We start from the raw sequence: 27,680 nt of genomic DNA, 5'->3' as shown, positions 1-27,680 counted from the left end.
GACAGGTTTTATGTCTTGTAAGAACATTCTCATCTACACTGAAATCTTAATCTAAAATAGGAACTTGCATCGGATTTAGAGCTGGCCCCTGTAATTATGTTAAATCTCCCTTCCCCTGCTCAGCAGCAGTAAACAAAATAAATAATCATTGCATGTATACATTGATATTGGTCAATAACTAAGTTCTATGCTTCCTATGCCTGCAGTAGGTAGAGAAATAGGTTAGCTGTATCAAATAGGGATCTTAATATTTAAATGACAGAAAATTCAATTCAAACTTACTTGAGTTAAAAGACAACAAATTGACTCATATAACCTCTAGTGATTCCACCTGTAGCCCCAGGAACAGCTTGATCCAACTTAAAATGTCTTTAATACTGTCTGTCCTTTCGTCTCTCTCTTGCTTGGGTCCACTGTCTTTGTGTTGGGGAAATAATATCAGTTAAACTCTGTTGAAGTGTAGAGAATAGAAAGTGATCTTTTTCCGGTGGTTTCTACAAGCTCTGACTTGTCATTTTGGCTACCCAGGCTGCAGTCTGGCTAGTGGAAAATGGAGAAGCAGCATGTTTAGTACAAAGGAAAGCAGGCTATGTAGCGTTTGCATCTCATGACACCTGGATGCCCACATCATGAGATCATGGGACTCCTTTGCTAAGTCTCCTCTGGGTCTCTTCTTTCTTGAATTACTCCTCTGAGTATCAGCTCTGAGTAGATTGTTTGTCTTTTGGGTAACCCAGATCCTTGTCAGTTTCATTGTCTCCGTCTGCTTGCCCAGGATCCTTTTATCTAAGTGTAGAGAAATATTTTCCCTCCTTGAAGCTTTTTCTGGATGGTGATGGTGGTGGTGGTGGTGGTGGTGGTGGTGGTGGTGGTGGTGGGGTGTGTGTGTGTGTGTGTGTGTGTGTGTGTGTGTGTGTGTGAGATATGATGTCAGGAGGATAAGTGTGCATGTGTGATGTATGTGTGATGTGTGTCTATAGTGTTTGTATGATATGTTTGTGCTATGTGTAATATGTGTGTGCATGTAATGTGTGTGTGTATGAGAGAGAGAGAGAGAGAGAGAGAGAGAGAGAGAGAGAGAGAGAGAAAAGAAGAAGAAGAAGAAGAAGAAGAAAAGAAAAGGAAGAGGAGGAGAGAGAGAGAGGTGTGTGGTGTGGTGTGAGGGGAATGTGTGTGTAGATGGATGGATGTGGGGTGTGTGTGTGTGTGTGTGTGTGTGTGTGTGTGTAGTGTCAGGAGAGGGTGTATGTACACAGATATGTATGACTTGTTTCTCATTTTCACTGGCCACAGAAAGAGGTAGGGTGGGAGTCTAGGGACTCAGGTTTGTGTCACATCTTACTCAGGAGATCAGCTGAGGCAGGAGGATCACAAGTTCAAGACCTGCTGAGCTATACTGTGAGTTCAAAACTAGCTAGGAAACTTAGTGAGGCACGGTCTCATAATAGAAAGGTGAAACAAGTAACCCTTTCCTCTGAGAATTTAGAATTTTATAAAGTTAGAAACCCTTTACAGGTCCTTTCTGCTTGCCTTGCTTGTCATTTCTGAGGTGATGGTCTCCTATTTTCTTTCAGGAGTTGTGAAGGAGCAAAAAAGCAATAGCAGAAAATACAGTGAGAAGTCAAACACAGCTACGGTATACATTTAAAATGCTTCCCTAAAGATATGTGATGTTTCAAATTAGCCATCCAGAATTCTTGTCTTTTTCTCCATTTTAGGATATAAGGAAGCAGACACCATTCACAAATATGCTGGTGATTGAGTGGGCTTCCTGGAAGATGTGTAATGTAAATTAAGCCCTGACAGGTATTATATGCCACCCTTTTCATTAGCATAAAATTTATGTCTGAGTCTCAGCGAAGGATTTGCCAGGTTCTGACTAATGTTCAGAAAAGTTACACAATATTTTGTGTTTATAATTTTTTAATTACATTCCTGGAAAATTGATTTTTAAAAGGGTGTGAGTTTTCTTTTTGCTTCTTTTAAGACTGAGCCACTTAATTCAAATACCATCTTTAAGAAAGACATTTCTAGCAAAAGAAATTGAAGGAACAATTGGCTTTGTGGTATATAGCATGCACGATGCTTCTCTATCACAAATGAGGATTTGGGTTCCAACCGGGAAAACACATAATCAGTATAGGACGAACAAATCTAAACTCCAGTAGTCTGTAAAACAGGGAGCTGAAGAAGGAAGGCAGAAAGGATCGTGTGTGTGTGTGTGTGTGTGTGTGTGTGTGTGTGTGTGTGTGTGTGATGAGAAACAAGATGAAGCCCTAAAACTCCTAAAGGAGGAGGCTGTGGGCCCTGGAGCCCCAGAGTCAGGGGTCACTGGTCATTTAGCTGGAGCGTGGGGGAGGGGGGTGGTGAATACTAAGGCTTTTCTTCTACTCCAGTTCTCTAATTTTCTGTTCATGATTCTGATTGGTTGAACGCAGCAGGAAGCCCGTGCATAAGGAGGCCATGGAAATGTGGCTTTTGCTATACAAGCCAGAGGAAGACTGAAGAGATGTGTATGGCCTAGGATCCTCAACCCTCAAAGGAAGAATTGCTTTGGAGGAGTGGGAGGCAGGCGTTCACAGCACGGTGTTAGATGAAAAACATTGGGCATGCCGTGAGCCCATTTGGATAAAAATGTATGTGTTTAGCAAAGTGAAAAGACAAATAATACTTGTCACAAATTAACAGTTTTTTTCAACATAGTGGCGTGATTATTGATTTCACTTAACTACCCTCCCCTTATTTTGTATGTGTTAATTTTCTTTTCCACCCTTCTCTCTCCCTCTCTTTTTTCTTCCTTCCTTTCTTTTTTTTTCCTAGACAAGGTTTCTCTGTTTAATGGCCCTGGCTGTCCTTTTCCAGTTAAGTGAAATCAATAATGATGCCACTATGTTGAAAAAATAAACTGTTAATTTGTGATCCACTGAAGGAGTTAATCTCAGGTAGGCAGAAACTTTGGAAATACTGGAAAATGTCCACATTCTAAACCACAGTGTTAGAAAAATTGTGACACGCTTTATGCTATCAAAGAAACACAAATATCTGTAAAACACTTTCTATCCCTCTGTTTCAAGGATTTAAGTATTATTGTTCTTATTTTCAGGAAATCATTTGGGTGCTTCTACTGGTTTAGAATTAAATGACTTTGTGTTAGCCAGCTTTCCATCAGTGTAACAAACTACCTAAGCTGAAAGGTGTTAGAAGAGGAAAATTTTACTTTAGCTCCAGGTTTCAAAGAGTTCAGTCCAAGCTGAGTGAGATACTGCCGTTGCCTTGGGTTTGAGATGTAACAGAGGCAGAACATCCTGGTGGGGGAGTGTGTGTGTGTGTGTGGCAGTAGAGGCTGCTTGTCTTATGGTACCCAAAGAGCAAAGACAGAGTGGAAGATGGGTCAGATTTAACTAATAAGGCAAGAGTGCGTGGTGATGTCTCTAATAACATTTTCATGTAAGATCTAGTTCCCCAGGGCAGGCACCCAAGGACCTACTCCCTTCAGAGTTCCTACCTCCTGTTTCTATCCCTTCTCAATAGCTTATCAAATTATGAACGCATCAGTGAGCCAGGGCCCTCATGATCTAATCATATCCCAAAGACACCACCTCTGAACATATGTCCATCAGAGATGAAACCTTCAATACTTGAGGCTTTGGGGGACATTTCAGACACAAACCATAATACATCCCCAGCCTCTAGTAAATTTGGGTATGTTTAATATTTACTCAGGCTGTGCTAATTTCCACTTGACTAGAAATTTAATTGCAGTGCCAGTGAGATGGCTCCGAGGGTAGAGGCACTTGCTGTCAAGCTCAAGAACTGGAGCTTGGTCCCCTGAATCCACCAGGTGGAAGGACAGAAGTGATTTCCTTTAACCTCCATACTGTGCACAGAGGCAACTCAGACCTCTTCCACCCGCCCCCAACACACACAACCAATCTATAACTATAAACACTAAAAAAGAGAAGTGTAAGGAAAGGAAAATGATTAGCAAAGAGCTCACTAAATGTGACAAGAAGTAAAAGTGGTTTTACTTTAAAACTACGGGAGTAGTTGGATGTTTCAGGACACCATCAGCAAAAGAAAGATCCCGCTGCCGAGGAGCAGCCGTGAAAGGACTTTAAAACAGAGTTAAGGAGGAGATGAGATGTTCGATGGGGAAGGAAGCAGATAGGCTCTTGAAACTGGAAAAAAAAATATTGGTTAACTTTTAGTTGTGATCACACTTTGGTGGTGTCTATGTGAAGCAAATGTTTTGGCTCCAAACCTGTTTCTTCCCCTTTTATGTTTTCTTTTTCTTTTTTTCACCAACCTGAAGACAGGAGAATGAGGCACATTCCTTCTGCCTATGAAGGCCGAGGAGGACACGGTCGGGGTGATAGCCGCTTGCTGGAGAATCTATTTTCCTTCAGGTGAAAAAAGCCAGAGAGGGGGACAAAATAGAAGAACGCGATCCTAGTGTGCTCTGTAACACACCATCAGCCCATTTCTTTCCAGAGAAATTGGTGTTGGGAAGGGCCCAGGGCAGCACCAGATAGTAAATATGGCTACTAGCATGCAAAGAAACCAGCAAAGGATCTCTTAAATAACTACAATGGTATATATTTCTTTTCTTTTCTTTCTTTCTTTCTGTGGTTCTCCTTTTCCCTGGGGCACTGTTGGCTACCAGCCCACAGAGGCAAGAGGAACAGATAAGATGGAGGGCCTGGAAGGCCATAAGCACAACAGAGAGCAAACACTCCAGGAATCACTTCAGGAGGTAGTTGAACTTTAATCAGGGAGAGCAAAGGCTATATTCCCCCTTGGCGAGTGGGTGGGGGGCTTCCAGGATAGGCATTCATAATTGGTTGGAACCAGGCACGTTTAGGATGCTTGTTTTGCATTTGGCAGCACGCTCCTCTCATATGAACAGGAACACAGCACCTAATTATCCTATAGGTGCAGGGAGGGGAGAGCTAGCAGGGAGCTGTGCCAAGGGCCATAGATCAAATGTGGTTAGGGGCATCTAAGTCTAAAGACACTTTCCAGATGAAGTCAGGCAGAGAGCCAGAAGCCCTGCTGGGGAGAGGGAATCCTGCACCTACTGCCTGGCTACCCAGACCAGGAGGACTGCAACTACAGATGGCAGAATGACAGGGTCATTCAAACTCTCTACTCCCCCCCCCCCCACCCCCCCACCCCCGGCAGGGTTTCTCTGTGTAGCTTTGGCTGTTCTGAACTCACTTTGTGGAACAGGCTGGACTCGAACTCACAGAGATAAGCCTGCCTCTGTCTCCGGAGTGCTGGGATTACAGGCATGAGCCACAGCGGCCGCGCCGGCTCTTTTTTTTTTTTTTTTTTTTTTTTTTTTTAAGTAGTACTAATATATTTACTTTTTGGAAAAATATACGAATGAAAAAATCTACAGAAAAGTACAATGAAGACATAATACTCAAATTTCCTGGTCTTCCCACTTCCAGGTCAGTGATAGGTCACTATGCCACATTACCTTGATTTTGAACTAAGAAAGTTTTCTGTAGCACTGTCCATGGTTTATCACTTCACTGCCCTGCTTAGATCTGCACAGTTCATATGTCTGAGGCATTTGGCTCAAAAGAAACAATGTCTTTAGTGGCCAGAGAGATGGCTCAGCCAGGAATGATGCTTCTCAGCAAGGCTAACCGCACAGCAATTGATGCCAGGGATCAATATGGTGGAAGAAAACACATTCAAAAGTTACCAAATAATAACCACACCAGCCCCACGGCTTGCGTGTTCATTTGCACATACAAACACGCGATCAATATTAATGCAATACTAAAGAATACAGTCTCAATCAACTGATAATTGATAATTCCAGCAGAGTAGCTAGCTGATCTTCATTTGTATTTGGGAATCTTGATGAGTAAGACGTGCGTCAGGGAGTGTTATGACAGAAACGCCCGAAGATGAGCATGGCAGTGGAAGTCTCTGCAGAAATATCTACCTATAGAGAAAGCCCCTTAAATTGCCAGCCTCGAATGGACTCCCCACTGCCAAAAGACTACAGACTTGGAAGATCACAACAGGCTGAGCTATCATTAAGGCCGCAGAGATGTGAAGGACGCTGGCTAAGATGGTCAGTCCTGGGACCCAGGCCTCAATGTGGCTTCTGAGCTCTCAGGTACAATTGCTTAATAGTGGCATGGGCATGGCCTACCCCGGCCCAGATATTTAAGAAGCCAAGTTGTTTATTTTGGGGTTTCATTGACAATTTACTACCCCCAAGGCACTCAGGACCTACAGTGGAGAGGGAGTTGGGGCAGGAAGCTCCGAGACATTCTAGAACAACTTTGTTAGAACTTGGTGATGAGTTGAGCCACGGGTGTCCTCCAGGTTCGCGCGCTTTCCCGGGAGGGTGGGACAACCCCTCGCTTGGGCGGGGAGCGCGGAGGGCTGGGCGAGCAGCTTGGCTGGCTGCAGGGCCCCGCGGGTCATTGTTTCCTCGGCCGCTCCTCCCCGCCGGGTCGGCGTCATTGGCCCGGCTCCGAGGCGGCCGGTGGGTTATTTATAGCTCGGGCTGCTCGCGTCACGGAGCCCGGCACGGCTGACGGGGCCTCTGACGCTCTTGGCCGCGGGGCCGAGGGCGCGGGGTGCGCGCGGGCAGCGACAATGGCCCGGAGCGCGCGCCTCCCTGGCCGCCGCGGGTCGCTCTCTCGACCCTCTTCTCGATTCGGTGCCCCAGCCGGGTTGGCCGGCCTCTGCCCCGGGGCTCAGCTCGGCGGCCCGCGCGCCCGGACAGCAGGAGGAGCTGGAGCCCGCTGCGCGACCACTCCGCGCTCCGGGATACGGCGACCTGGGGCTGGGAGAGCTGGGCAGGTAACGTATACTGGACAGGGCTGGGGACTCCGGGAGGGCCGGGGACAGCCCTTCCTGGACTCCTGTCCCTGCGGTATCCCGCGCCTGTGTAGGAAGCCGAGGTGGGTGTGGAGAGCCAGAGCTGGAGAGAAACTTCGGTGTGACCAGTCCCAACAGGCTCCTCGCGAGAGGAAGCTGCGACAAAGGCACCTAGTCGGCCCCTCCCCAGCCACTTCTTCCCCCTCCTCTCCCCCTTACAGACGCCTGGAACTCCCATCCTCTGGCTCCCACCCTGGCCTGCCCAAGCCCTACTGTCGCTCTTGCAGGGACTTTTAGGGACTTGCGGGACACTGAGGTCAGTCTTGAGCCCTGCCCTTCCGGCTGCTCGGCAGCCCCACGCACGTGGCAGGCAAGCAAGCTGGCTGAGAACTTGCTGCGCCTTCTAGGAAATTGCAATCGATTTGTAATGCACTTTCACTAATTGGGAGTTCAAAATTAAACTTTAATAAAGCATTTGTGTCGTCTCGTCTAAATTGGGAAAGCCTCCATTCGTCCTGGTAGATAAGACTCAAAGTCTGAAGTTAATGGCGCTAAGCTAGATTCTCACCCCCCTAAGTACAATTCCGTCAGCCATCGTTGGCGCAGCTGGATTTCTGTAAGGTACAGATGTTGCTAATGGCAGCTTAAGCACGGATGGGCAGATAGCATACGGAATGCAACATGTTGCCATATGGTTCCTTTAGCCTTTCACCTCCAGGGATATCAATCATATATATTCTGGGAGGAACCTAATGGCTCTCTGAACAGCAAAATGAATTACCTGGTACAATTTATATCCCTTGACCTGATGCGTTATAACAACAGGAAGATAGCATCTCCCAACTACTGTGGTATAAATTGAGTTACAGAACTACATTTCAAATTCTGTATTAACTATTGCAAGTTTGAGGGGCCCTGCCACCTCACTCTGACTGTAAAAATCGGTTACCACATTTCCTTCCTCCCTCCACACCCTCTTCCATCTTTAGACACGCAAAATTGATACAGTCTAACAAAACTGATCTTGGAAATTGCCAATCTACCTACAGGTAAAAGGTATGGAGAGGTGGAAAATACGACTTCCGGAGGAGTTAGTTTCAGTTAGCATTCTACAAGAACACCACACTTTAAAGCCAGAAAAATCAAACGACTCCTAGGAAAAGTTGCTTCAGTGTTAACGCCTAAATCTAGATAGTTATTTGACGTTCTCCAGCTCAAACAAAACCCTGCTTCAACTCTTAGGGAAAACAGTCCGAAGCAATAATGAACTATAATAACCAAAGTAGAACCTGTTCTGCACACCAGTTCCTGAACCTTGCTTTCTCTCTGTGTCTTAATGCAAGTTATGGTTGTGGAGAGAGTGACTTTCTCTTCCCAGGATGTCAGTCTCGACACATTGAAGGCATCACTTAGATCCTACTGGAATGGGTTAGTAATCTTTTGCATTAGATTTAAATCTCCCGGTGACTAATAAAATATTGTAACTGCCTTTAAACTTGGGTTATAAGCATGATTGTCTTCTTAACGTATTCTGTATTTTTGATTCACAAATGCAGATCCCAGTGAAAGACAACCAATAACCTAAGGGTACAACTTAAAGTCAAATTTTAATTTCGTGTTTATTTTTACATATGAAGACACAACTTAAAGCTAGAGACATATAGGGTTTTTTGTTTTTGTTTGTTTGTTTGTTTTTGCAGTCAACAATATGTAAGAAAAGTCATTCCTGTGAGCTGACAGACTAGACTACACAAAATAGACATGAACAGTCTAAAAATGTGTTTACTTTTAATTTTAGACATTTCACAAAGTGGTAGCATTTTGAAAGTTTGTACATCATGGCCTTTCAGAATCATTTTGAAAGGACACATTGTCACCCCCTCCCACGGACGCATACCCACCCACTTTAAAATGGCTGGTGGTTTTGGTAACTACTGCTTGGATTAGTTCAGACATTCTGATAATTAATTATACCTGGTGTTGTTTGCATATTTATATAGCAAAAAGTCTTATGCAGAACAAATTAGGGTATGGCTGGCTTATGGCAAGTTTCTTCACTGGGGTTGCGTTTCATAATCTTTTAATAGCTGAGGTTTTAGTGTGTTCTGCAGGACTAGAACTCTTTGAGTTTAAATCCAGATCAGGGGTGAGCTTGTCAATAATGATTCCATCTCCATGACCTGTGAATTGACAGTGTGTGTGCCCTTTAATCAGTCACACAGAATCTGCCTTATAAAGCTGTTATTGTCATGGGCAGATACTTCAACCTTTTGTCAAGCTCTGTGATTATTAAAGTGTTCCTCCTTCAAATCCAGGCCAAAGGCCTCCTGAGCCTCAGTTCAGAGTTCCAGCAAACTCTCAAGCAGCACTGTTTGCTCGCTGTCTCCAGCTGTACCATTATCTGCACATTTCAATGGGACACCTTTGCAGATACAAACTATGCATCTTTTTGTATACTTACGTGGTAACAAACCCAAGCACACTTCAACTTAAATAAAGATTTGATAAGCATAATTCTGTTACTCTAAATGTCTGGCTGCCGAGGGGAAGGCCAAAACTAGAAAGTACTAGACTTACTATTGTCCACTAGGAAATCACTTTCTTGGTGGGGTGTTTTTTGTTGTTGTTGTTTGTTTGTTTTTGTTTTTTTGAGTCCTCAAACTTTAAACTGCCTTTGTCAGCATTGCTCTTCTATGTTGTTAATTGGAGAATTTGTTTACACAGGGAAAAGATTGAAAATATGTTTGTGTTGGTCAAGAAGATAGATATTTCTGAGTTTCTGTTGCCCATAGACATAGGGCCTTTATCTACTAAGACCATAAAAGGAAGAGAGAGAGAGAGAGAGAGAGAGAGAGAGAGAGAGAGAGAGAGAGAGGGCCTCTTAAAACTACTAAGTAATTTTAATTGTGATATATAATCCTAGCTGATTTTCCATTAAAAAAAAACCTCACAGATAAATTTGTGATCTTTGAGTTAAGTGAAGTTTATGGTTCTCTCAAGGTGGCATGGAACCAGTTATGTATAGGCATTAGGCTTCTAGTAAAACTCTTCATTCAGACCAGTGGGGTTGAGAGTCACCAGGAAAAGGTGTGGACCTCTTGCTCTTCAACCTGCTTTTCAAATTCAAAGCCCACGTTGTTGCATTAGAAACTTGTTTCTTTCTTTTATTGGCATCTCATTAAAAGAAAAAGTGTCAGTCTATAATATTACTCCAGCCAAGCAGGAAGTGGTCTCTTAGTCTCATATGTACCTTTGTTTTTATATAGGCTGGTATCAATGCCATACGGATACCACATAAAAGACTGACTTGGGTTGCCCTTACTTTGACTGAGGGTTGACAGGAGCTCTTTCTTTAATTAATCTTGTTCTCTTTCATGTTCTGTATTCAGATATTGAAATACAGTATTTTTATACATTTATAAGATTATGTTTGCATTTATTTAATTTATGTTTCTTTTTTAAAAGCATGTAGCCTTGAATGTTTGTTCTCCTTTTTTTTTTTTCACATCATTACCCTGGTACTGCTTGATGTAACTTGATTAGCTCCCTCCCCAGTCATGATTGGTAATTAAAATAGGCATTAAAATTAGTCACTTAGCAATTTTGCTGTTCAATTGGCAATTAAATTACTTAATTGCAATTAAAGTCCTAATTTTAATTGGCAAAATGATAGATGTAGATTTAAGATAATATGTATAAATACTTTAATAAGTGTCTATATAAGGATTACTTAATTACTCAACTTCAAGTTTATGCTGTTAACTTTAGAACTTTTAAGTGAGCAATGAAATTTATATTACATCTATTCAAAGGATATGGTAATTAGATTTATTTCTTATCACTATAAGGGTCCTTGCTATAAGTTACTTTTGTAGTGTTCAAATTGTAAGCTTGATAATTAAGAATTATGCAATGAAAAGGGCATATATTTCTTTGTCTGAATATATCAATACCTTATTTTCCTTTTCATTAAATTAAGAGGTTCTCTAACAATTAGCTTGAGAGAAAAAAAATAAAATGTGGTTATTTTATCATTAAAAGTAGAACAAAAACTAGCTTCCTGTGATATACATATAATTGTTGCAAATTGTAAATGTTTTATCTATTTAAAGAAATCTTGTTTAGTACTGTTAGAATAATGTCATTGGCTTTTGATAGAATTTCAGGTATCTCTTATATTACTATATAACTTTATTTTCAGAATCTTTAAATGTGTTTTAGGACATAGTGCAATTTAAATGTCTTCCATGCTTACTGAAATAAGCAAATAAATTCTAAAGCCAACTATATCTTTCTTTCTAATAAAAGAACATTTTTTTCATAAGAAAAGTGTTAAGTCCTTATTATAAAACAAGTATTAGGAGAGGACTACTGTAAGCCAAATATTAAGAGGAAAAAAAACCCAAAGATTTTTATTATGTAAAATAGTTTTTGAGTGGCATGAGGTTTTACCATATGTTCAGTTTTATGATTTTAATTTATAAGTCGAAGCTTCTAGAAAAAAATGCTGTTTACTCCTGCACATCTTTGCACATTTTCTAGAATTGGGTTCTGAATTAAAGTAAGACATTAAAAAAATTAATGGTCTTTGGTGAAAAACAGGCTGAGTAAAACTGAATAAAAGCTGCAATCACCCAGAATGTGAAAATCAAAGAAGCGATTGACTTCTGCAAGTATCCTACAGGAGAGGTGCAGTTTGGTTGGTTAATAGCCCATGAATGCAAATGAAATGGCAAAAGCAAAACAATAAAACATCTTTAATACTAATATTTTTCTTTTGAGAAATACATGTTTTAAAGTGAAATATTCCTTTTTTCCTGCCACTACTGTAAGACTGACTACCAAATAACAACAAAGACTGTGAGTGAAAGTTTGTTCAAACATAATTTAAAATACATTTCATTTTAATGCTTACAAGTTCCAATACCTACACAATTGAAATATCTTGAAGTTGCCTCAACTCTAGCAGCATAACAGGTATGTCTGTTTCATTGTATCTGCATTGTGAGGTCTCTTCTGAATTCATTTGGGAAGAATACTGAAACCCACCCACAGAGGCCTCTTCCCCATGCATTAAAATAGAAAATCCTATGGGATTACATTTATGTTTGCTCTCTAAATTATACCAAAAGCTCAGTTTTATTAAGTATAATCTGCTTAGCCATGCATAAAATAAAATACTTAGGTTTATATGTGAGTTTATGTGCATTTATACTGATTTTTAATGAAAATATTTTTCTATAGTCAGGCAGATATATTATTCTCAGTATGTGTTAGTATAAAAAAGGTAATATAACATTACCTTCAGCTTCATCAATGCTTTTTAAGGTCACAATATTGCATTTATTAATATCAATAACATAATTTACATAAGGAAGGGCCTACTATGCATATCACCTTTTTTTTTTTGCTTCCAGTACTTTAAATTAAGAAAATAGACCTTTATTATGGGAAAACTTTACACATTTAAGCACGGCAATAATTTAAAGTCAAATCAGACTCTGGACCCAGGAAAAAAACATTATTGTCCTTTTAATTGAGTTATAAAATACTTTATTTGAAGTATTTATGTGTAAGAATGCAGAAGGGTTGCAGCCATATAAATGCAGAATTTCAGTTTCTTTTAGCCTAAAGCATCGTTTTAACATTTTCTGAAAGGTTGTTCATTTCTGCATTTTGATTCCATTATATGTATAATTAAACCTCTATGCACAAAAGCATTCTCTTATGTACTAGCAAATATACCCACAGGAATTCTCTTCTAAACTATAATTTATTTAAACATGTAATCATAGTATTTTAAAACATGCTTTCATTTTTCCAAACTATATGCCAATTTGAACTACTTTGAGATAAAATGAGAGATTTTATTGCCATTTTGGTTTTTTTCCTGTGTGACCTAACAGTGAGTTAATCATGGGCAGAAGAAAAATAAAGAAAATCTATTGTGAACCTAATTCCATGTGTTGAACTGTTTCCCTTTTGGAGAAAATAGAAAAAAAAAATAAAAGAGTTGTTGATGAATTTCAACACAATATGAACATTTGTGCCTGCAGACTTTTCTCCTGGGTCTTAGTTAGCCTAAGTAGTAAATAGCTCTGTGTGTGTGTGTGTGTGTGTGTGTGTGTGTGTGTGTGTGTGTGTGTGTGTGGTGTGCGCGCCTGCGCGCGCCTGTGTCTGTGTGGGCGATTGCCTCTTGAACATTGTGGAGTCAGGCCCCCTACTGACAAGATCAGTCAATTGCAAACCTTGTCTTTGCTCCTACAGCTTTGCCCACTTCAGAATCCAGAGGGAAAAACAACGGACTGAGGTTTTGAGATTGACCCTTCTTTATACTTTCCGATCTGTGCGCTGGATCCTTCCCACCTGGAGCATGTGGGATCCCAGGCCCAAACCCCAACCCTAGAGTAGTCTCAGCCAAGAATTAGTTTAAGCGAGTTGCTGAGTCTTTCATAAGCAGTAGTAACATCTCAGGAAGCTGAAAATAATTTCGAAGAGAGGGAAAACGCACACTGGCTGGGAAAAAAAGTCTTCATTTTCTCTCATTTACATGCTATAAATTACTCTATTCTCACTTATTATTGTAGTACATTGCTATGGCCGCTGCCTTTTGATCTTGGATTCATCAAGACTTGAGCAAAGGCTCTTCTTATCAGGAACCAGGCACTGCAAGTTGCTAAGAAAAATAACTATAATACTGTCCTTGTTCCTGTGGTGTTCAATAGAACTCCAGGCTCTTTCCGCTATCGGGGGGTGGGTGGGGAGTGTGCATTTTCAAACTGTCCTCAGACTCGACCCAAACTGAATGTGTTTTTAATGACTGAGGGACAGGAGCTTGTGGAGGGCAGCACATCTACTTGGGGCTTTTGTGTAGGAAGAGTTTATGACTACGACCTTAAACTTCTCCCAGTACTCTCTCTCCTGGAACTGTATTAAAAAATAATAACTTCCATCCCAGTGGCTTTCTGACTGTCTGAAAATAGCTGGCGGGAAGCTGGCCCACCGCGTGGATCAAGGAAAGCTCCCCCCCTGACCGCACCCTGCTCCTTCACGGAACGGGAAGGGAACCCGGGAGGGCGCCTGTGAGCTGGAGTTGCTATTTTGGGCCCAGCCTGGCCGGTGCGTCAATGCCTGCGCCCCTGCGTCACCGCCACCCCCACCCCCTTCCTTCTCCATTGCTCTCCAAACTCTCACTTTTTCCCTTTCGTTCGCGTGGAATCGCTTCTGCCCACGGGGCGCTGACGCTGCCGGGCTCACACTAATAAGCTGTTCTTCACCTTGCCCCCTCTTGCACCCCCTCCCACTTCCTGGTGTGTGTGTGTGTGTGTGTGTGTGTGTGTGTGTGTGTGTGTGTGTGTGTGTGTGTGTGTGTGTGTGTGTGTGTGTGTTTCCCTCGTGCCCATTAGGGCACCGCTGAGCCGTAGCGGCAGCAGCTGGAGAAGCAGCCGCAACATCTGGGGGAAACTTAAGGTGGTCACGTAGGTTTCCCCGAGGCTGATGCACAGTGAAGCCTGCGGCTTGTCTGGGCAGCCGCAGGGCACCCGATGGCAACGCCTCTGCAGCCGCTGGCTCGCGCGGCACGGAGCCAGCAAAGGCGGAGGTGCAGGCTAGGAATGAGCAACCCCACAACCCCGAGAGTTCCGCGCTACTCTTTGCTGGTGCTAGGGTCACCGAGAAGGGGCCGAGTTGCACAGTGCACAGCCCACCGCACGACCCCAGTCCCCGGCAGCAGGGGAGCAAGCCAAAGCGCGGGAGGAGGGGAGGAGGAACACTGTCCCGGGCAAAGACCGGGACTCTCTAACGTTGCCCTCCTTTGGCCCAAGCCCTTTCCTGGCTTCTGGAGAAACCGAAGGAGGCCTGCCTACCCAAGCTTCGCTAGGGCACTGGGAGTAGGGCTAGCCCTTCCGCGGAGCGGCGATTCCTTTGCTAGAAAGATCCACGCGCTTGGCGGGTGGATTGTCTTGAAGAGCAGAGCGGAGGGCGACTGCGAGGGCTGCGGGGGGGATAGGGTACGCTCCCACAGCCCACAAGGACCCTGGAGTGAGGCAATGGGCACACACTCTCCGTTTTGCGGATCCACCACCGCCTTGGGCTCCACTGCCCTTACTGCTTCTCCCTCCATGCTTTCTTCTTGGGTACGGGTATCACAGCCTTAGCGTTTCAAAAACCTGTGAGGAGGACAGGAAGGGCTTGGTGGACACAGCGAAATGTCAGCGGTGTTAATTGCTGACAAGGAGTGGGGTGGGAGGATGGATCGTACCACCTTTCGGCTGGAGGCGCACCTGTTGCCCGACTCTTTGATGCATTGTCTGCAAAAGAAAAGCGGCCGCAGTTCACTTCTGCATAGCGGGGGGAGGGGGTGGAGTGGGGGGGCAGTTGGGGGGTCCTCAAAGGCCTGGCTCAGTATCTACCCTCTCTCTCCGCATACTCTTAAGAATGATAACTTTTTAGTTTCAGGAAAGAGGGTAAAGAAAAATCGGCCCCATCTCTTCATCCCTAGAAGGTGGGAGGAAGACTCTGATTAAAAAAAAAAAAAAAAAGGAAGAAGCGAGTGCGCGAACTAGGAAAAATCTCACCTAAAGCTTGAGCCTTTGTAGAGTTAGTTACAAGTCGCGGAACAGCTGTCCGCACTTCTGCTAAGGAGTGTGTGGAGGGTGATGTTTGGAAGCTGCAAGGCACACACCTTTGCTCCTGCGGCCCAGGTGCCAGCTACCTGGCCCACACCAGCGTTCTTTTCCGTTCGAGCTTTTGTTGCACTCTCCCCACGTGTTAGGGCTCAGGGCCGGGTTGGGGGGGCGGAGGTGAAGCGTAGCATTACCGCAGGCTTCACAGACCTGGGTTGCAGAAGTCACACTTCTTTCGGAAAAAAAAAAATCCACCCAAGTGGGCTACCAAGGTGAACGCAGAACGGTTCCCACCTTAAAATCAGCCCCAGTCGTGACGTCAGGTCGGAAATATACCAAAGCGAGAGCGGGCCAGGAGTCCAGGGAGCGCGGCGGCTCGGCGATTGGACCGTGGGCCGCTGACGCGCGCTGACGCGCGCAGACTTTAGGTGCATGTTGGCAGCAGCAGCGCGAGCCACATAAACAAAGGCACATTGGCGGCCAGGGCCAGTCCGCCCCGCGGCTCCGCTAAGGCTCCGCGTCCCTCTCTCCTGCCCCACCGGCTACCTTCCTCTCTTCCATCTGGACTGGAGGCTTGTGGCTCCCAGTGACCCGCTCCGGTAGTGCTCCCGCGGACCCCGGCGCCCCGGCTCCCGGAGGGAACTGCACTTCAGCGGAGTTGAATGAATGAAAAGATCGGAGAAGTGAGTAGAGGCAGCGGGGTCGCCCGCAGTCTCGCGCGCTTCGCGTCTCCGCGTACGGGGAACCGGTTCTCTGAAAGTGGGCGCCAGAGACCAGAAGCGCGAAGGGCTGGGGGACAGCGAGTGGGCGCGCATAGCTCAGCCGAGCCTTTGCTGGAACTCCGGCTGTAGCGTTGGGGGGGGGGGCACGGGGGGGGGGAGTTGGCTGTCGGCAGAGACTTCCAGGCTTCTCATTGGTGGATGTGGGAGAGGGACTCCCTCAGTTTTAGGAGATGCGGAATTGCCTGCTGGGATGTGCGCAAAGTTTGCTCTTGGTATGAAATTGATTGTGGCTTGTAGAGACTCCAGATCTCACGAGCGTGTGGGAAACAGTCCGGGAGAGAAAGTTTATGCGTTGCTTGGGAACAGCGTCGCTCAGCTCGCTCGCGTGCCAGTGTTTCCCGGGTATGGTCGAGGAAGGGTGGTATCGGTAGAGAGTCCTATTGATAAGTTGCCTGAAATTTCTTATTTTCATATATGCTGTTTTGGGGGTAGTGTGTCAGAGCGTGTGCGTAAGGTAAAGAGTACAGTTATGAAAGCGTGACGCTGCTAGGGGTTAATATCCAGCATAGACACATTTCCAAGGGCGGCGGCGGTTGGAGTGGGGGAGGGCAAGAGTCCTTTTTCTTTCTTTTCTTTTCTTTCTTTCCTTTTTTTTTCCTGGTTAAACTTGTCCACTCCTTGAAGCAAGATTATGGAAGAAAGGAGAGAGGGAGCAGAAGGAACGGGCGTTTGGGTTTCTTCATCTTTAACAAGATCGTCTATGCTTTAAAATGCCTTGCAAGTGGGAACATCTGAAAAATAGCCAGGGTACAAGAATGCCTTGTCTAAGCAAGCAAGCGCCCGTGGAAAACATTGTGGAGAAGAAGGTGCTTAACTAGCTATGCTGAGAAGGACTTCTAACTTTGGTGCCAATATCATTTCTTTCCTTCCCTCTGACATTGACCTAAGATATCCCTGGTAAAGGAGAAGTCTCTCTCATCACTTCTAGGCCATTAAAGGGGTTGGAAAGACGGTTCTCTTGAGGAACACCGACTCATTTGTACCCCCAAGCCCCAGTGCTGGGTTGAAAGTAATTACAAAAGTTGCTCACTTGCGCCTAAATTGGCTTCTTGGTTTGCCCAGGCCTTGCTAACATTTTCTAATGGTGGCATCTCTTATTTTCTTTTTCACTGTGTATTTTTGAGTTCTACTAACGTTCTTTCTCCTTCTAAGAGAAAAGTCCGTTTGACTACAAGAAAAAAAAATGTTTAAGAGAAGGCTTCGATGCTGTGGTTTCTTATTAGGCCGGACTTCTTAGGTTTGAAATAAAGGTAGAACGAGAATGACACTTCCATTTATAGCAAAGGGGCCAATTCATTATATTGTTACATATCAAGTATGCTCGTGGGATAACTTCCCTCCAGCATGCTTTTCTCTGCAGGGATTTACACTGGGGGATGAGTGGCATTATCAGTTGTTTAGCCGGGTCTCTGCACATACATTTAGGCTGATGTTTGGTAAAGTCTTCAGACTCATTTTCAAAGAGGTACTGAAGGATTTGCTTGTGAGCCTGCATCTGCCCAGCCAAGTCTCGGTTAGAAGACATCCTGAAACTTCCTGTGTCTGTATTTCAGGGAGACCTGACTGGCTGGATTTCCAATTGCTTTTTTTTTTTTTTAAACAACAACAGCAACAACAAAAAAATCTTGGAAACTTTGTCCTTCGCTGAATTACGACACTGTCCACCTTTAATTTCCTCGAAAACTCCAATAACTCGGCTGAAGGTTAGTGAACTTTCTTTCATTACCTTTCCCGAGTTCCCCACATATCCAGAAAAACAGGGCAACAGGATCTTCTCAGACCAAACCTGTGCCTTGTGGTCACAGAGAACAAATTTCTCTTGTGAAATTCAAACTTCATTTCTAGATGGTGGGTTTTTAGAAATCCTGAGGGCCCTGAGCTTCAGAGAAGAGGCTTGCCAGAGTGGGATTGGCTGTGGGAAGGGGGTGGAGCAGGGGAGCATTTGGAAATATCCCGGGAGTGTAGACCCTCAGCAGCTTTTCAGCTCTGGGTTCTTTGGGGGGTGAGTCCTTTCCTTTCTTTAGTGCTGCTAGGACCTCTTTTTCCCTTCCCCCTCGCACCTCTAACCCCCGTCCCCCTTTTGCGCCCCCCCTCGCTTTCTGACGCCGCGGGCTGCCGGTGTAGCTCCAGGTGTACCCGAGCCCGGAAGAAAGTGTTCAGTTGACCAGGCTGAGTGTATATCACCCTGTTTCGTTTCCAGCCATGCCTTGTGTTCAGGCGCAGTATGGGTCCTCGCCTCAAGGAGCCAGCCCCGCTTCTCAGAGCTACAGTTACCACTCTTCGGGAGAATACAGCTCCGATTTCTTAACTCCAGAGTTTGTCAAGTTTAGCATGGACCTCACCAACACTGAAATCACTGCCACCACTTCTCTCCCCAGCTTCAGTACCTTTATGGACAACTACAGCACAGGCTACGACGTCAAGCCACCTTGCTTGTACCAAATGCCTCTGTCCGGACAGCAGTCCTCCATTAAGGTAGAAGACATTCAGATGCACAGCTATCAGCAACACAGCCACCTGCCCCCTCAGTCTGAGGAGATGATGCCACACTCCGGATCGGTTTACTACAAGCCCTCTTCGCCCCCGACACCCAGCACCCCGGGCTTCCAGGTGCAGCATAGCCCGATGTGGGACGACCCGGGTTCTCTTCACAACTTCCACCAGAACTACGTGGCCACTACGCACATGATCGAGCAGAGGAAGACGCCAGTCTCCCGCCTTTCACTCTTCTCCTTTAAGCAGTCGCCTCCGGGCACTCCCGTGTCCAGCTGCCAGATGCGCTTCGACGGGCCTCTGCACGTCCCCATGAACCCGGAGCCCGCGGGCAGCCACCACGTAGTGGATGGGCAGACCTTCGCCGTGCCCAACCCCATTCGCAAGCCGGCATCCATGGGCTTCCCAGGCCTGCAGATCGGCCACGCGTCACAGTTGCTTGACACGCAGGTGCCCTCGCCGCCGTCCCGGGGCTCTCCCTCCAATGAGGGTCTGTGCGCTGTTTGCGGCGACAACGCTGCCTGTCAGCACTACGGTGTTCGTACTTGTGAGGGCTGCAAAGGTTTCTTTAAGGTGAGCAAGGCTGGAACGGAGCGTCAGGTACGAGTGACTTTGTACCTGAGACCCAGCAGTGTGCCCTCACCTTCTGGTCGGCAGCCCGGCTCTAATTCCCTGCATCTACCCAAGGGCTGCGGAGGGGCTTCGAGGTGTCTAAGGAAGGAGATGAGGAAAGCTGGGAAAGTCTGGGTTTCATCCCTACGCCCCTCCTCCTCCTCCTAGCCTCACAGCACCCTGTCGCCCCGGCGGGCTCCTGCCCGAAATTGCTGAAGCCAGAGTTGGAAGAGGGCTATTTGCATGTGTTAGGCGCTGTCTTCCTTGTTCAGATTGAAATTGGTTAGGACAGAGAACCGTGTCTGAGCTAACCAAGTGGAACAGAATTCCCTATGGTCAAATTAAGTGATCTCTTTATTTCGCCATCCTGATTGAATAATCTTATCATTTTAAATAGAGAAGGTCTCCAAGGAATGTAAATAATATGAATGCCCACGGATTTGTATTTACTGAGCGTCTCCTGCTCCTTCTCCTGGCATATAAAACACAGCAAGGAGCAGCAAGGTTAGCTCAAATGTTAACGCTATCAATTTTCTTCTGGTAAATGCCCTGGGGAGGAAAAGGAAAGGAAATGGGAAGAAAAGAAAAAGAAAAAAAATTTTTTTAAAAAAGGAGTAGTGTTTGTGTTTGTAGGGAAGAAATGCAGATCCAAGCCATTAAAAAAATGTGTCCAGTTTGCTGGACTTCAATTTAAAAATAATAATAATTTTGGGCCTACATTCTCTCACTCTGCAGCGCACGGTGCAAAAAAACGCGAAATATGTGTGTTTAGCAAATAAAAACTGCCCAGTGGACAAGCGCCGCCGAAATCGTTGTCAGTACTGTCGGTTTCAGAAGTGCCTGGCTGTTGGCATGGTTAAAGAAGGTAGGTTGGGGCCAGCTGCTGACCTCTCCTTCTGCGCCTTGAAGAACAGCTGGCTGCTTGTGGACTCTAGTCCCTGCCTCACTCCCCAAACCCCCTCGACTCCTGGCTCCCACTGTTGAACGTCCCAAGCTCCTCTAAAGAAAGCCATTGGGGAGCCTTCTTGTCTTTAAGTATACGACCCAGATGGAGGAAAGGTATAAAATAACCCGCCGTTTCTTAATGCTTCGTCAGTAAAGTCTTTACATGCAGAGGAACCTTGGGCCACCAGGTTTAGCTTCCTCTGCTGCCTCGGGAGAGAGCCCTGTGAGGCCCGCGGAGTCTGGGCTCAAGGGAGCGTCTGTTAACTGGGCTATTCCTTTACAGTGGTTCGCACGGACAGTTTAAAAGGCCGGAGAGGTCGTTTACCTTCGAAGCCGAAGAGCCCACAGGATCCCTCTCCCCCCTCACCTCCGGTGAGTCTGATCAGTGCCCTCGTCAGAGCTCATGTCGACTCCAACCCGGCTATGACCAGCCTGGACTATTCCAGGGTAAGAAGCTAGTAGGGGGGGGTATCATGTGGACATACCAACAAATGGGCAGGACCCTCTCCCTAAACCTAGCTTTAGCCTCCGGACTCAGGGGTAAAGGAGGCAACCCAGAAAATATGCTTCACAGTTCTTTTGGGCAGAGTTCCAGGAGGCAGAGAGTATAGACCTTGAGACCATGCCAGAGTGCTTGAATCTCTGTGAACCACTATTGCCCGACAGACAGTCCCTCCACCGGGTGGGTCTACTTATGTGAAGTTACAAGAAACAACCCCCCCCCCCCACACACACACACCACCACCATGAAGGATAGACTTGCCTGGGGCCAAGGAGTGAAAAGAGGGGTGGAAGGAATAGCAACAGGGGTTTCAGGGCCAGGGATCAACTGGTGCAATTCCTTTTTTTTTTTTTTTTTTTTTTTTAACTTCAGCTGTGAAAAATGTGCAGGCTTTGGTTGGAGGGAGTGTGGGCAAACCTAGTAGCGACCGCAATATTATTAAGCTTTGCAAAGGGCGCCTCTGCTCAAGACCCACTCTGGGATTAGCATGAATACTACCGTGTCAATTGTTTTGTGGAGATAAGGCTGAACGTTTCCCAGGGCTGGATGGCACTGTATTTAGTCTGTATGGAAATGGTAATTTACATATTTAAAGCAGCGACCTTGTAGCACCGTCCCTAATTGAATTAATTGCCCCGGAACATCTAATTTCCTTACTGGTCAGAGAGAGGTTTAATTGTTATAAAAACCTGGCTCCCCTACTAGAAACGGGGTTAGCAATTTCACGGGTTATATATTTTAGAGAACCTCATTAAGTGCTTTTTAAAATGAAATTCCAGTTCCAGGCAAACCCTGACTATCAGATGAGCGGAGATGACACCCAACATATACAGCAATTCTACGATCTCCTGACTGGCTCTATGGAAATCATCAGAGGTTGGGCAGAGAAGATCCCTGGCTTTGCTGACCTGCCCAAAGCTGATCAGGACCTGCTTTTTGAATCAGCTTTCTTAGAATTATTTGTTCTGCGCTTAGCATACAGGTAATGAGGGAGGCCTCGGAGGAATCAGTAAAGGAAAGGGAGAAAAAAGGGTTTAGGGGGGGCAATATTAAAAAAAAAACACACCAAAGGTGAAGAAAGGAAATAGTGATCCCAGAATCCTTGGGTGGATGGAGTGGCGGGGGGATAGGGGAGTTCTTGATTGTTATGAAACTAAACCCTTTCAAGGTCCACTGGTCTACATTTTATTAACTCTTCAGTAATTAGGTGCCTCTTAAATCCCTCATTTATTGCTCTTCAAGTAATTAGTTGTTTAGCTTCTCTCTCTCTCTTTTTTCTCCCCTCTCTCTTTGGTATTAATTGCAGGTCCAACCCAGTGGAGGGTAAACTCATCTTTTGCAATGGGGTGGTCTTGCACAGGTTGCAATGCGTGCGTGGCTTTGGGGAATGGATTGATTCCATTGTTGAATTCTCCTCCAACTTGCAGAATATGAACATCGACATTTCTGCCTTCTCCTGCATTGCTGCCCTGGCTATGGTTACAGGTCAGTACTGCTGGTGCAGGGCACTGGCCCTTCAGAACTTCCCATGGTGGGACCGGTCATGGCTTTCCCTTTGCCACAAATTCTCTCTGACTCGACTCTCCCAGCTGACTAACTAACTCCCTATGCATTCTTCTTTTGTTTCTGATTGCTTTTTCTGCAGAGAGACATGGCCTCAAGGAACCCAAGAGAGTGGAAGAGCTACAAAACAAAATTGTAAATTGTCTTAAAGACCATGTGACTTTCAATAATGGGGGCTTGAACCGACCCAATTACCTGTCTAAACTGTTGGGGAAGCTCCCAGAACTCCGCACCCTTTGCACACAGGGGCTCCAGCGCATTTTCTACCTGAAATTGGAAGACTTGGTACCACCACCAGCTATAATTGACAAACTTTTCCTGGACACCTTACCTTTCTAAGACCTTCTCCCATGCACATCAAAGAACTGGAAAGAAAAAAAGCATCCAGTGGGGGCTGGTCACGTGGGCAGAGAGCTTGCTGAACTGTCCGGTTCATGCCATCTCCCATCTGTAGAACCCTAACCCTCACCCTAAAGTAAACAAACAAAACAAAACAAAACAAACAAATAAATAAAAACTGTCGCTATTTCCTAACCTGCAGGCAGAACCTGAAAGGGCATTATGGCTCCGGGGCATCCTGGATTTAGAAAACGGACAACACACAGTACAGTGGTATAAACTTTTTATTATCAGTTCAAAATCGATTTGTTGTTCAGAAGAAAGGTTGCTAATGTGTGATGGGAAATGTTTGGCCATGCTTGCTTGTTGCATTAAGACAAATGTAACACACACACACACACACACACACACACACACACACACACAGACACACACACCCTTTAATGGGACCCTCATATTTTGCTCTTTAATGAGATTTCAAAGTTTTCTGCTGTAAAGAAAGCTGTAATATATAGTAAAACTAAATGTTGCGTGGCTGGCATGAGTTGAAGAAGGCAGAGGCTTGTAAATTTATCCAAATGCAGTTTGGCTTTTTAAATTATTTTGTGCCTATTTATGAATAAATATTACAAATTCTAAAAAGTAAGTGTGTTTGCAAAAAAAAAAAAAGAAAAATAACTACATAAAAAGGGACAAGCATGTGATTCTAGGTTGATGATGTTATAGGCACTTGCTATTCAGTAATGTCTATATTATATAAATAGTATTTCAGACACTATGTAGTCTGTTAGATTTTATAAAGATTGGTAGTTATCTGAGCTTAAACATTTTCTCAATTGTATAATAGGTGGGCACAAGTATCAATACATTGGAAAATCCTGACAAAAGGGACACATAGTGTTTGTAACACCGTCCAACATTCCTTGTTTGTAAGTGTTGTATGTACCGTTGATGTTGATAAAAGAAAGTTTATATCTTGATTATTTTGTTGTCTAAAGCTAAACAGAACTTGCATGCAGCAGCTTTTGACTGTTTCCAGAGTGCTTATAATATACATCACTCCCTGGAAATTACTGAGCACTTTGAATTTTTTTGTTTTTTTACGTCTAAAATTGTCAGTTAATATATTATTTTATGTTTGAGTAAGAATTTTAATATTGCCATATTCTGTAGTATTTTCTTTGTATATTTCTAGTATGGCACATGGGATGAGTCACTGCCTTTTTTTCTATGGTGTACGACAGTTAGAGACGCTGATTTTTTTTTTTCTGATAAATTCTTTCTTTAAGAAAGACAATTTTAATGTTTACAACAATAAACCACATAAATGAACAGAACTTTGTCTTATTTCTGGGTCAGGAAAAAATGATGACTAAACAGCACATACAAGAAAAAAGCAAAAGTGGAGATTGATTTGGGGTAGGTCACTTACGTGACATCTGAATTTCAAACTGACGGCCTGGATCCATTGTGGCAAAAAGGAGGGTGTAATTGAACTGATTATCTAGAGAATTCACTGCAGTATTTTTCCTTAGCTTGAATTTTCCAGTCTGCTGACCTACATTTATCAGAATCAGTTTAGAACATCTTACTATTGTAAGTTTTGAGTAAGCACAGCTTTCAAAACATAAGCTTAGGAGACCAAATGTCTGAACTTTTCCAAGGTTGGGAGCCTTGTTAAGTTCTTGTGGACAACAGTCGTGAAGTTTGTGCCTGAGACTCAGAAAGGCGACACAGATTTGAATAGCCATCTGCTTTATCTCTGCTCTTTCGGTTCCTGGTTCCTGTTTATAAGCATGGGGCAGAGAGCTCAGGGTCTCTTCTGGCCGGCTAAGCTCTGAATCAGCCTTTTCAGTAGAGGTCTGGAGAGACATCTTACATTATCTCTGATTCAGTGGGTAAGTGATGAGGTGTAATCTGCACTTTTCAAATAAAGTTTTCACCTTTTAAGTATTTCAGATTAAAAAAAAACTTTGTCAGGTCTCCTGTTTGATTTAAACAAGTTTTAAGCTCCAGTATTCCAGCCAGCACCAACTTTTCACTGAAAGAAGGGCACCACGTTTGGCTGAGCTGGCTTTCTGCCACCCATCCCTGGGGCAGATGGCAGTTCAGTTGTGTCTTAGGCCACCTTTGAATTTGAGCTGCAAGAGGGATTGATTGTGTTGGCTAGTTATAGATGACTCCCTGCCACTGAAATTTACCAAAAACTCCCCTATTGTTTAAAAAAAAAATGGGTGTCAGAAGATACCTGCCACCAGAGCTATCAGTTCTTACCACCCCTCCAAAAGAAATTGTTTTGTGCTTGGCAAAAAAAGACAAGGAAAGTCCCCATGTGGTAGTTTAAAGCCATTTTTACTGGAAGGGTTTTTCTCTGACCAACCAAGGGATAAAGGAGACTGGCTATATAGGGTATCAAGCAGAAATGTCCAATTTTCTAGGTTTTAAAATTTTTTTTATTTTTTGTTTTTTTTTAAAGATCAGACCAGATATTTAATCTTATTTTTACATCTTAATTTGAATCAAAGCCACAAACTATTAAGTAGACAGAATGAGCTCTGAGACAGCACTCTTCTCCCAGGTATCTGTGCCCTGAGACAATTACATTCCACCACAGACTCCCTTAGAGTTGAGCCCAGAACCGAACATCAAGGCTGATTCTCTCCAAAGGAAGCCCAGTGGAGGAACATCGGAGACCGTCGCCAACAGCCAACAGAGGACGGGGCTGGTGTCTGGAAAGTGAGCCTCTGGAGACTTTAGGGTGAAAGGAGAATGGCTCTCTCCGTTCTCCAGACTGCTTCTACTGCGCTGGGTTTTGGTTCCTAGTTTGCCCTTAGTAGGTTTTTGCTCCAAAGCGGCAGTCCAACTCCAGGCTCATGCTCCCCTTCATTTCCCCCTTGTCTTTAAGGATTCTCTCTGCCTAGAACTTTTTCCATCTTAGTGTTTCTTTTCAGGAACATACACAGACTCTACATTGTCAAAGCAAAATGTATGGAACTTCTTCAGGAAGACGGGTCTAACTTTATGACGAGGGCTTCCTATTCGTCTCTGCTCCTCAATGACCCTTGAGTTTCATTTACGAAGTGTTATTTCAGCAATGAAAAATACATGGTCATTGTTCCAATGTCATGGCTATCCATTCACACACGTCTCAGGTCCTAGAAAAGGTCTATTTAAAAATCTTTTCTGTCCAGTACCACATTGAAAGGCTCCCTAGAACGCTCGGCCTTTTTTGGAGAGATGGCTTTAATTTAAAACAAGAACAGATGAGCAGTTCTAGCTTCTGCCTTTCTGCTGTCTGGGCCGAGGGTGACATCCTTTGTGGGTGCCCTGCTCTCCCTCGCTGAAACTAGTGAGAGGGCTCTTAGGAGAGAGAGAGAGAGAGAGAGAGAGAGAGAGAGAGAGAGAGAGAGAGAGAGAGAGAGAGAGAGAGAGCGCACTTGTCCTGAGATATGCATGGTCCATATGGGTCCAGAGTAATTGTACCACACCCCATGGCACAAACTTTGGTTTGAGCATTTCTTTCTTGCACCAGATTGACTTTATCCCTAGAGCACTTGGGGATCCTATCTTCTAAAAATACCAGCTGAAAGTCTGTGGGCCGCTAATACTCTGCATAAAAGTGGTCCAACAAAGAGAGAGTTTCCTGACAATTGAAGAAAGTCACTTGAAGGTTGAATTTCACGTTCTCTTAAGGATCTTAAAGCTTTGCGGACGTCACTCCTCATACTTAGTTATCTACCTTTTAAACTAAAACATCTTCAATGAAGAAATACTTTAAGATACAAGCAAGAGGTCCACAGGCTAATGCCTTCCAATTTCTTTGTAATATTTTGACCGGAGAGTTTTTCAGTAGGATGTATTTCCATCTCCCTAGACCTATACTGCATAGTAATACCAGAGCACTCCCAAGGAAGTAAGCTTGCTGCGCACCGCATCTTTCAGCTACCAGCTCTGGGCATCGCTTAGCTGTGCACTCGCACCCGCCACTGCACGGCAGCGCCCAGGTAGCTGAGGAGTGCTAGGGCTGAGGGTCTCCCGGGGCCGGCCTCCCTTCCTGGGATTGGTATTTGCTTGTTTGGTTCCTACTCCATTGCAAGAAGGATACAGGTTCCTTAAGATGAAAGGAGTGGGAGAACATCTAGCCCGCAAATTCGAAACTTTCTCCCAGTGTTGTTTTAACGGTCTGGGCATGAGGATGGGTGTCTTTTAATATAGCTTCTTCCAAAGGGGACTTCAAGAACCTACCCCTCTTCCTCAGTACTTGCCCTGGTATGGGAGGATGTGAACATTTGCTTTCGGGGAGCGCCTGGGAGTTTCTCGACAACCTAAACTTTCTTCCACACCCAGCGGTCCGGTACTTGTAATCACATTTCGAAGCTTCTCTGGCTTCCAGCAGCCAGTTGGTCAGTCCCTGATCTTCTCAGGTCTCAGGCAAGGCTCAAATAAGAGCATCTGGTTGCTAGACACTGGGAAAGAATCTGTATTTGACAGAACTGCGGAAGAGCAGTCACGTTTCTCAGAGGTGAATCGAGTCGATGCAGGCAGATTTTATTGATAAAGCAGTACAAGAACTCCAAATAGGTCATCGTTTAAAAAAATAATTCGTTTATAATACTAAAACAACGCACGGAAATCGGTTTAAAATTTTTATTAGAATCCAGAAATGAATGGTGGTGATGTAAAGTAATTTTCCTTTGGAATGTTGCTGGAGCACTAGCGAGCATTTGCTGGAGGCAGAGGTCTTTCCTCCGCGACCAAGCTTTTCCTTAGGAAAAGTTCGACTTCCTTTGGAGTGGCCCCCAGGAAGCGGTGGGCTGGCCAGAGAGCTGCTCCCTGCAGCCAAAGCTGCCAGCGCTGGGAGGAGAGACTCGCCTAGGTTCCTAGCTGGGGCGTGCGCTCTGGGCGCGAAGATGCTCGCAAACCAACTAGGTACAAGCAAGGCTCTGGCCACACACTCCTCTTTAGTTGGTC

At 44.7% G+C, this 27,680-nt stretch overlaps 1 protein-coding gene across 3 annotated transcripts in view; it reads left to right on the top strand.

Annotated features, from left to right (window-relative positions):
* The window catches only part of NR4A2 (nuclear receptor subfamily 4 group A member 2), a 67,649-nt gene extending 43,609 nt beyond the window's left edge, over positions 1-24,040 (top strand). Inside the window, exons 1-8 of one of the 3 annotated variants that reach the window (XM_084800264.1) lie at positions 16,479-16,597; positions 17,809-17,958; positions 18,456-19,321; positions 20,096-20,225; positions 20,589-20,752; positions 21,587-21,789; positions 22,114-22,292; positions 22,453-24,040. In XM_084800264.1, the coding sequence (XP_084656390.1) occupies positions 18,458-19,321; positions 20,096-20,225; positions 20,589-20,752; positions 21,587-21,789; positions 22,114-22,292; positions 22,453-22,709 (1,797 nt within the window). In that variant the 5' untranslated portion in view covers positions 16,479-16,597; positions 17,809-17,958; positions 18,456-18,457 and the 3' untranslated portion in view covers positions 22,710-24,040. Of the gene's footprint in view, positions 1-16,478; positions 16,598-17,808; positions 17,959-18,455; positions 19,322-20,095; positions 20,226-20,588; positions 20,753-21,586; positions 21,790-22,113; positions 22,293-22,452 lie in introns of those variants that run through there. The other 2 variants (XM_084800265.1, XM_084800266.1) reach the window with 2 other exon arrangements.
* Positions 24,041-27,680: the final 3,640 nt, after the last annotated feature.

This window comes from Acomys minous (genome assembly GCF_964271855.1).
Source record: "Acomys minous genome assembly, chromosome: 10".
NCBI classification, from domain to species: domain Eukaryota; kingdom Metazoa; phylum Chordata; class Mammalia; order Rodentia; family Muridae; genus Acomys; species Acomys minous.
Note: the sequence above shows the minus strand (reverse complement) of the source record. Positions and strands in the feature narration are given on the sequence as shown.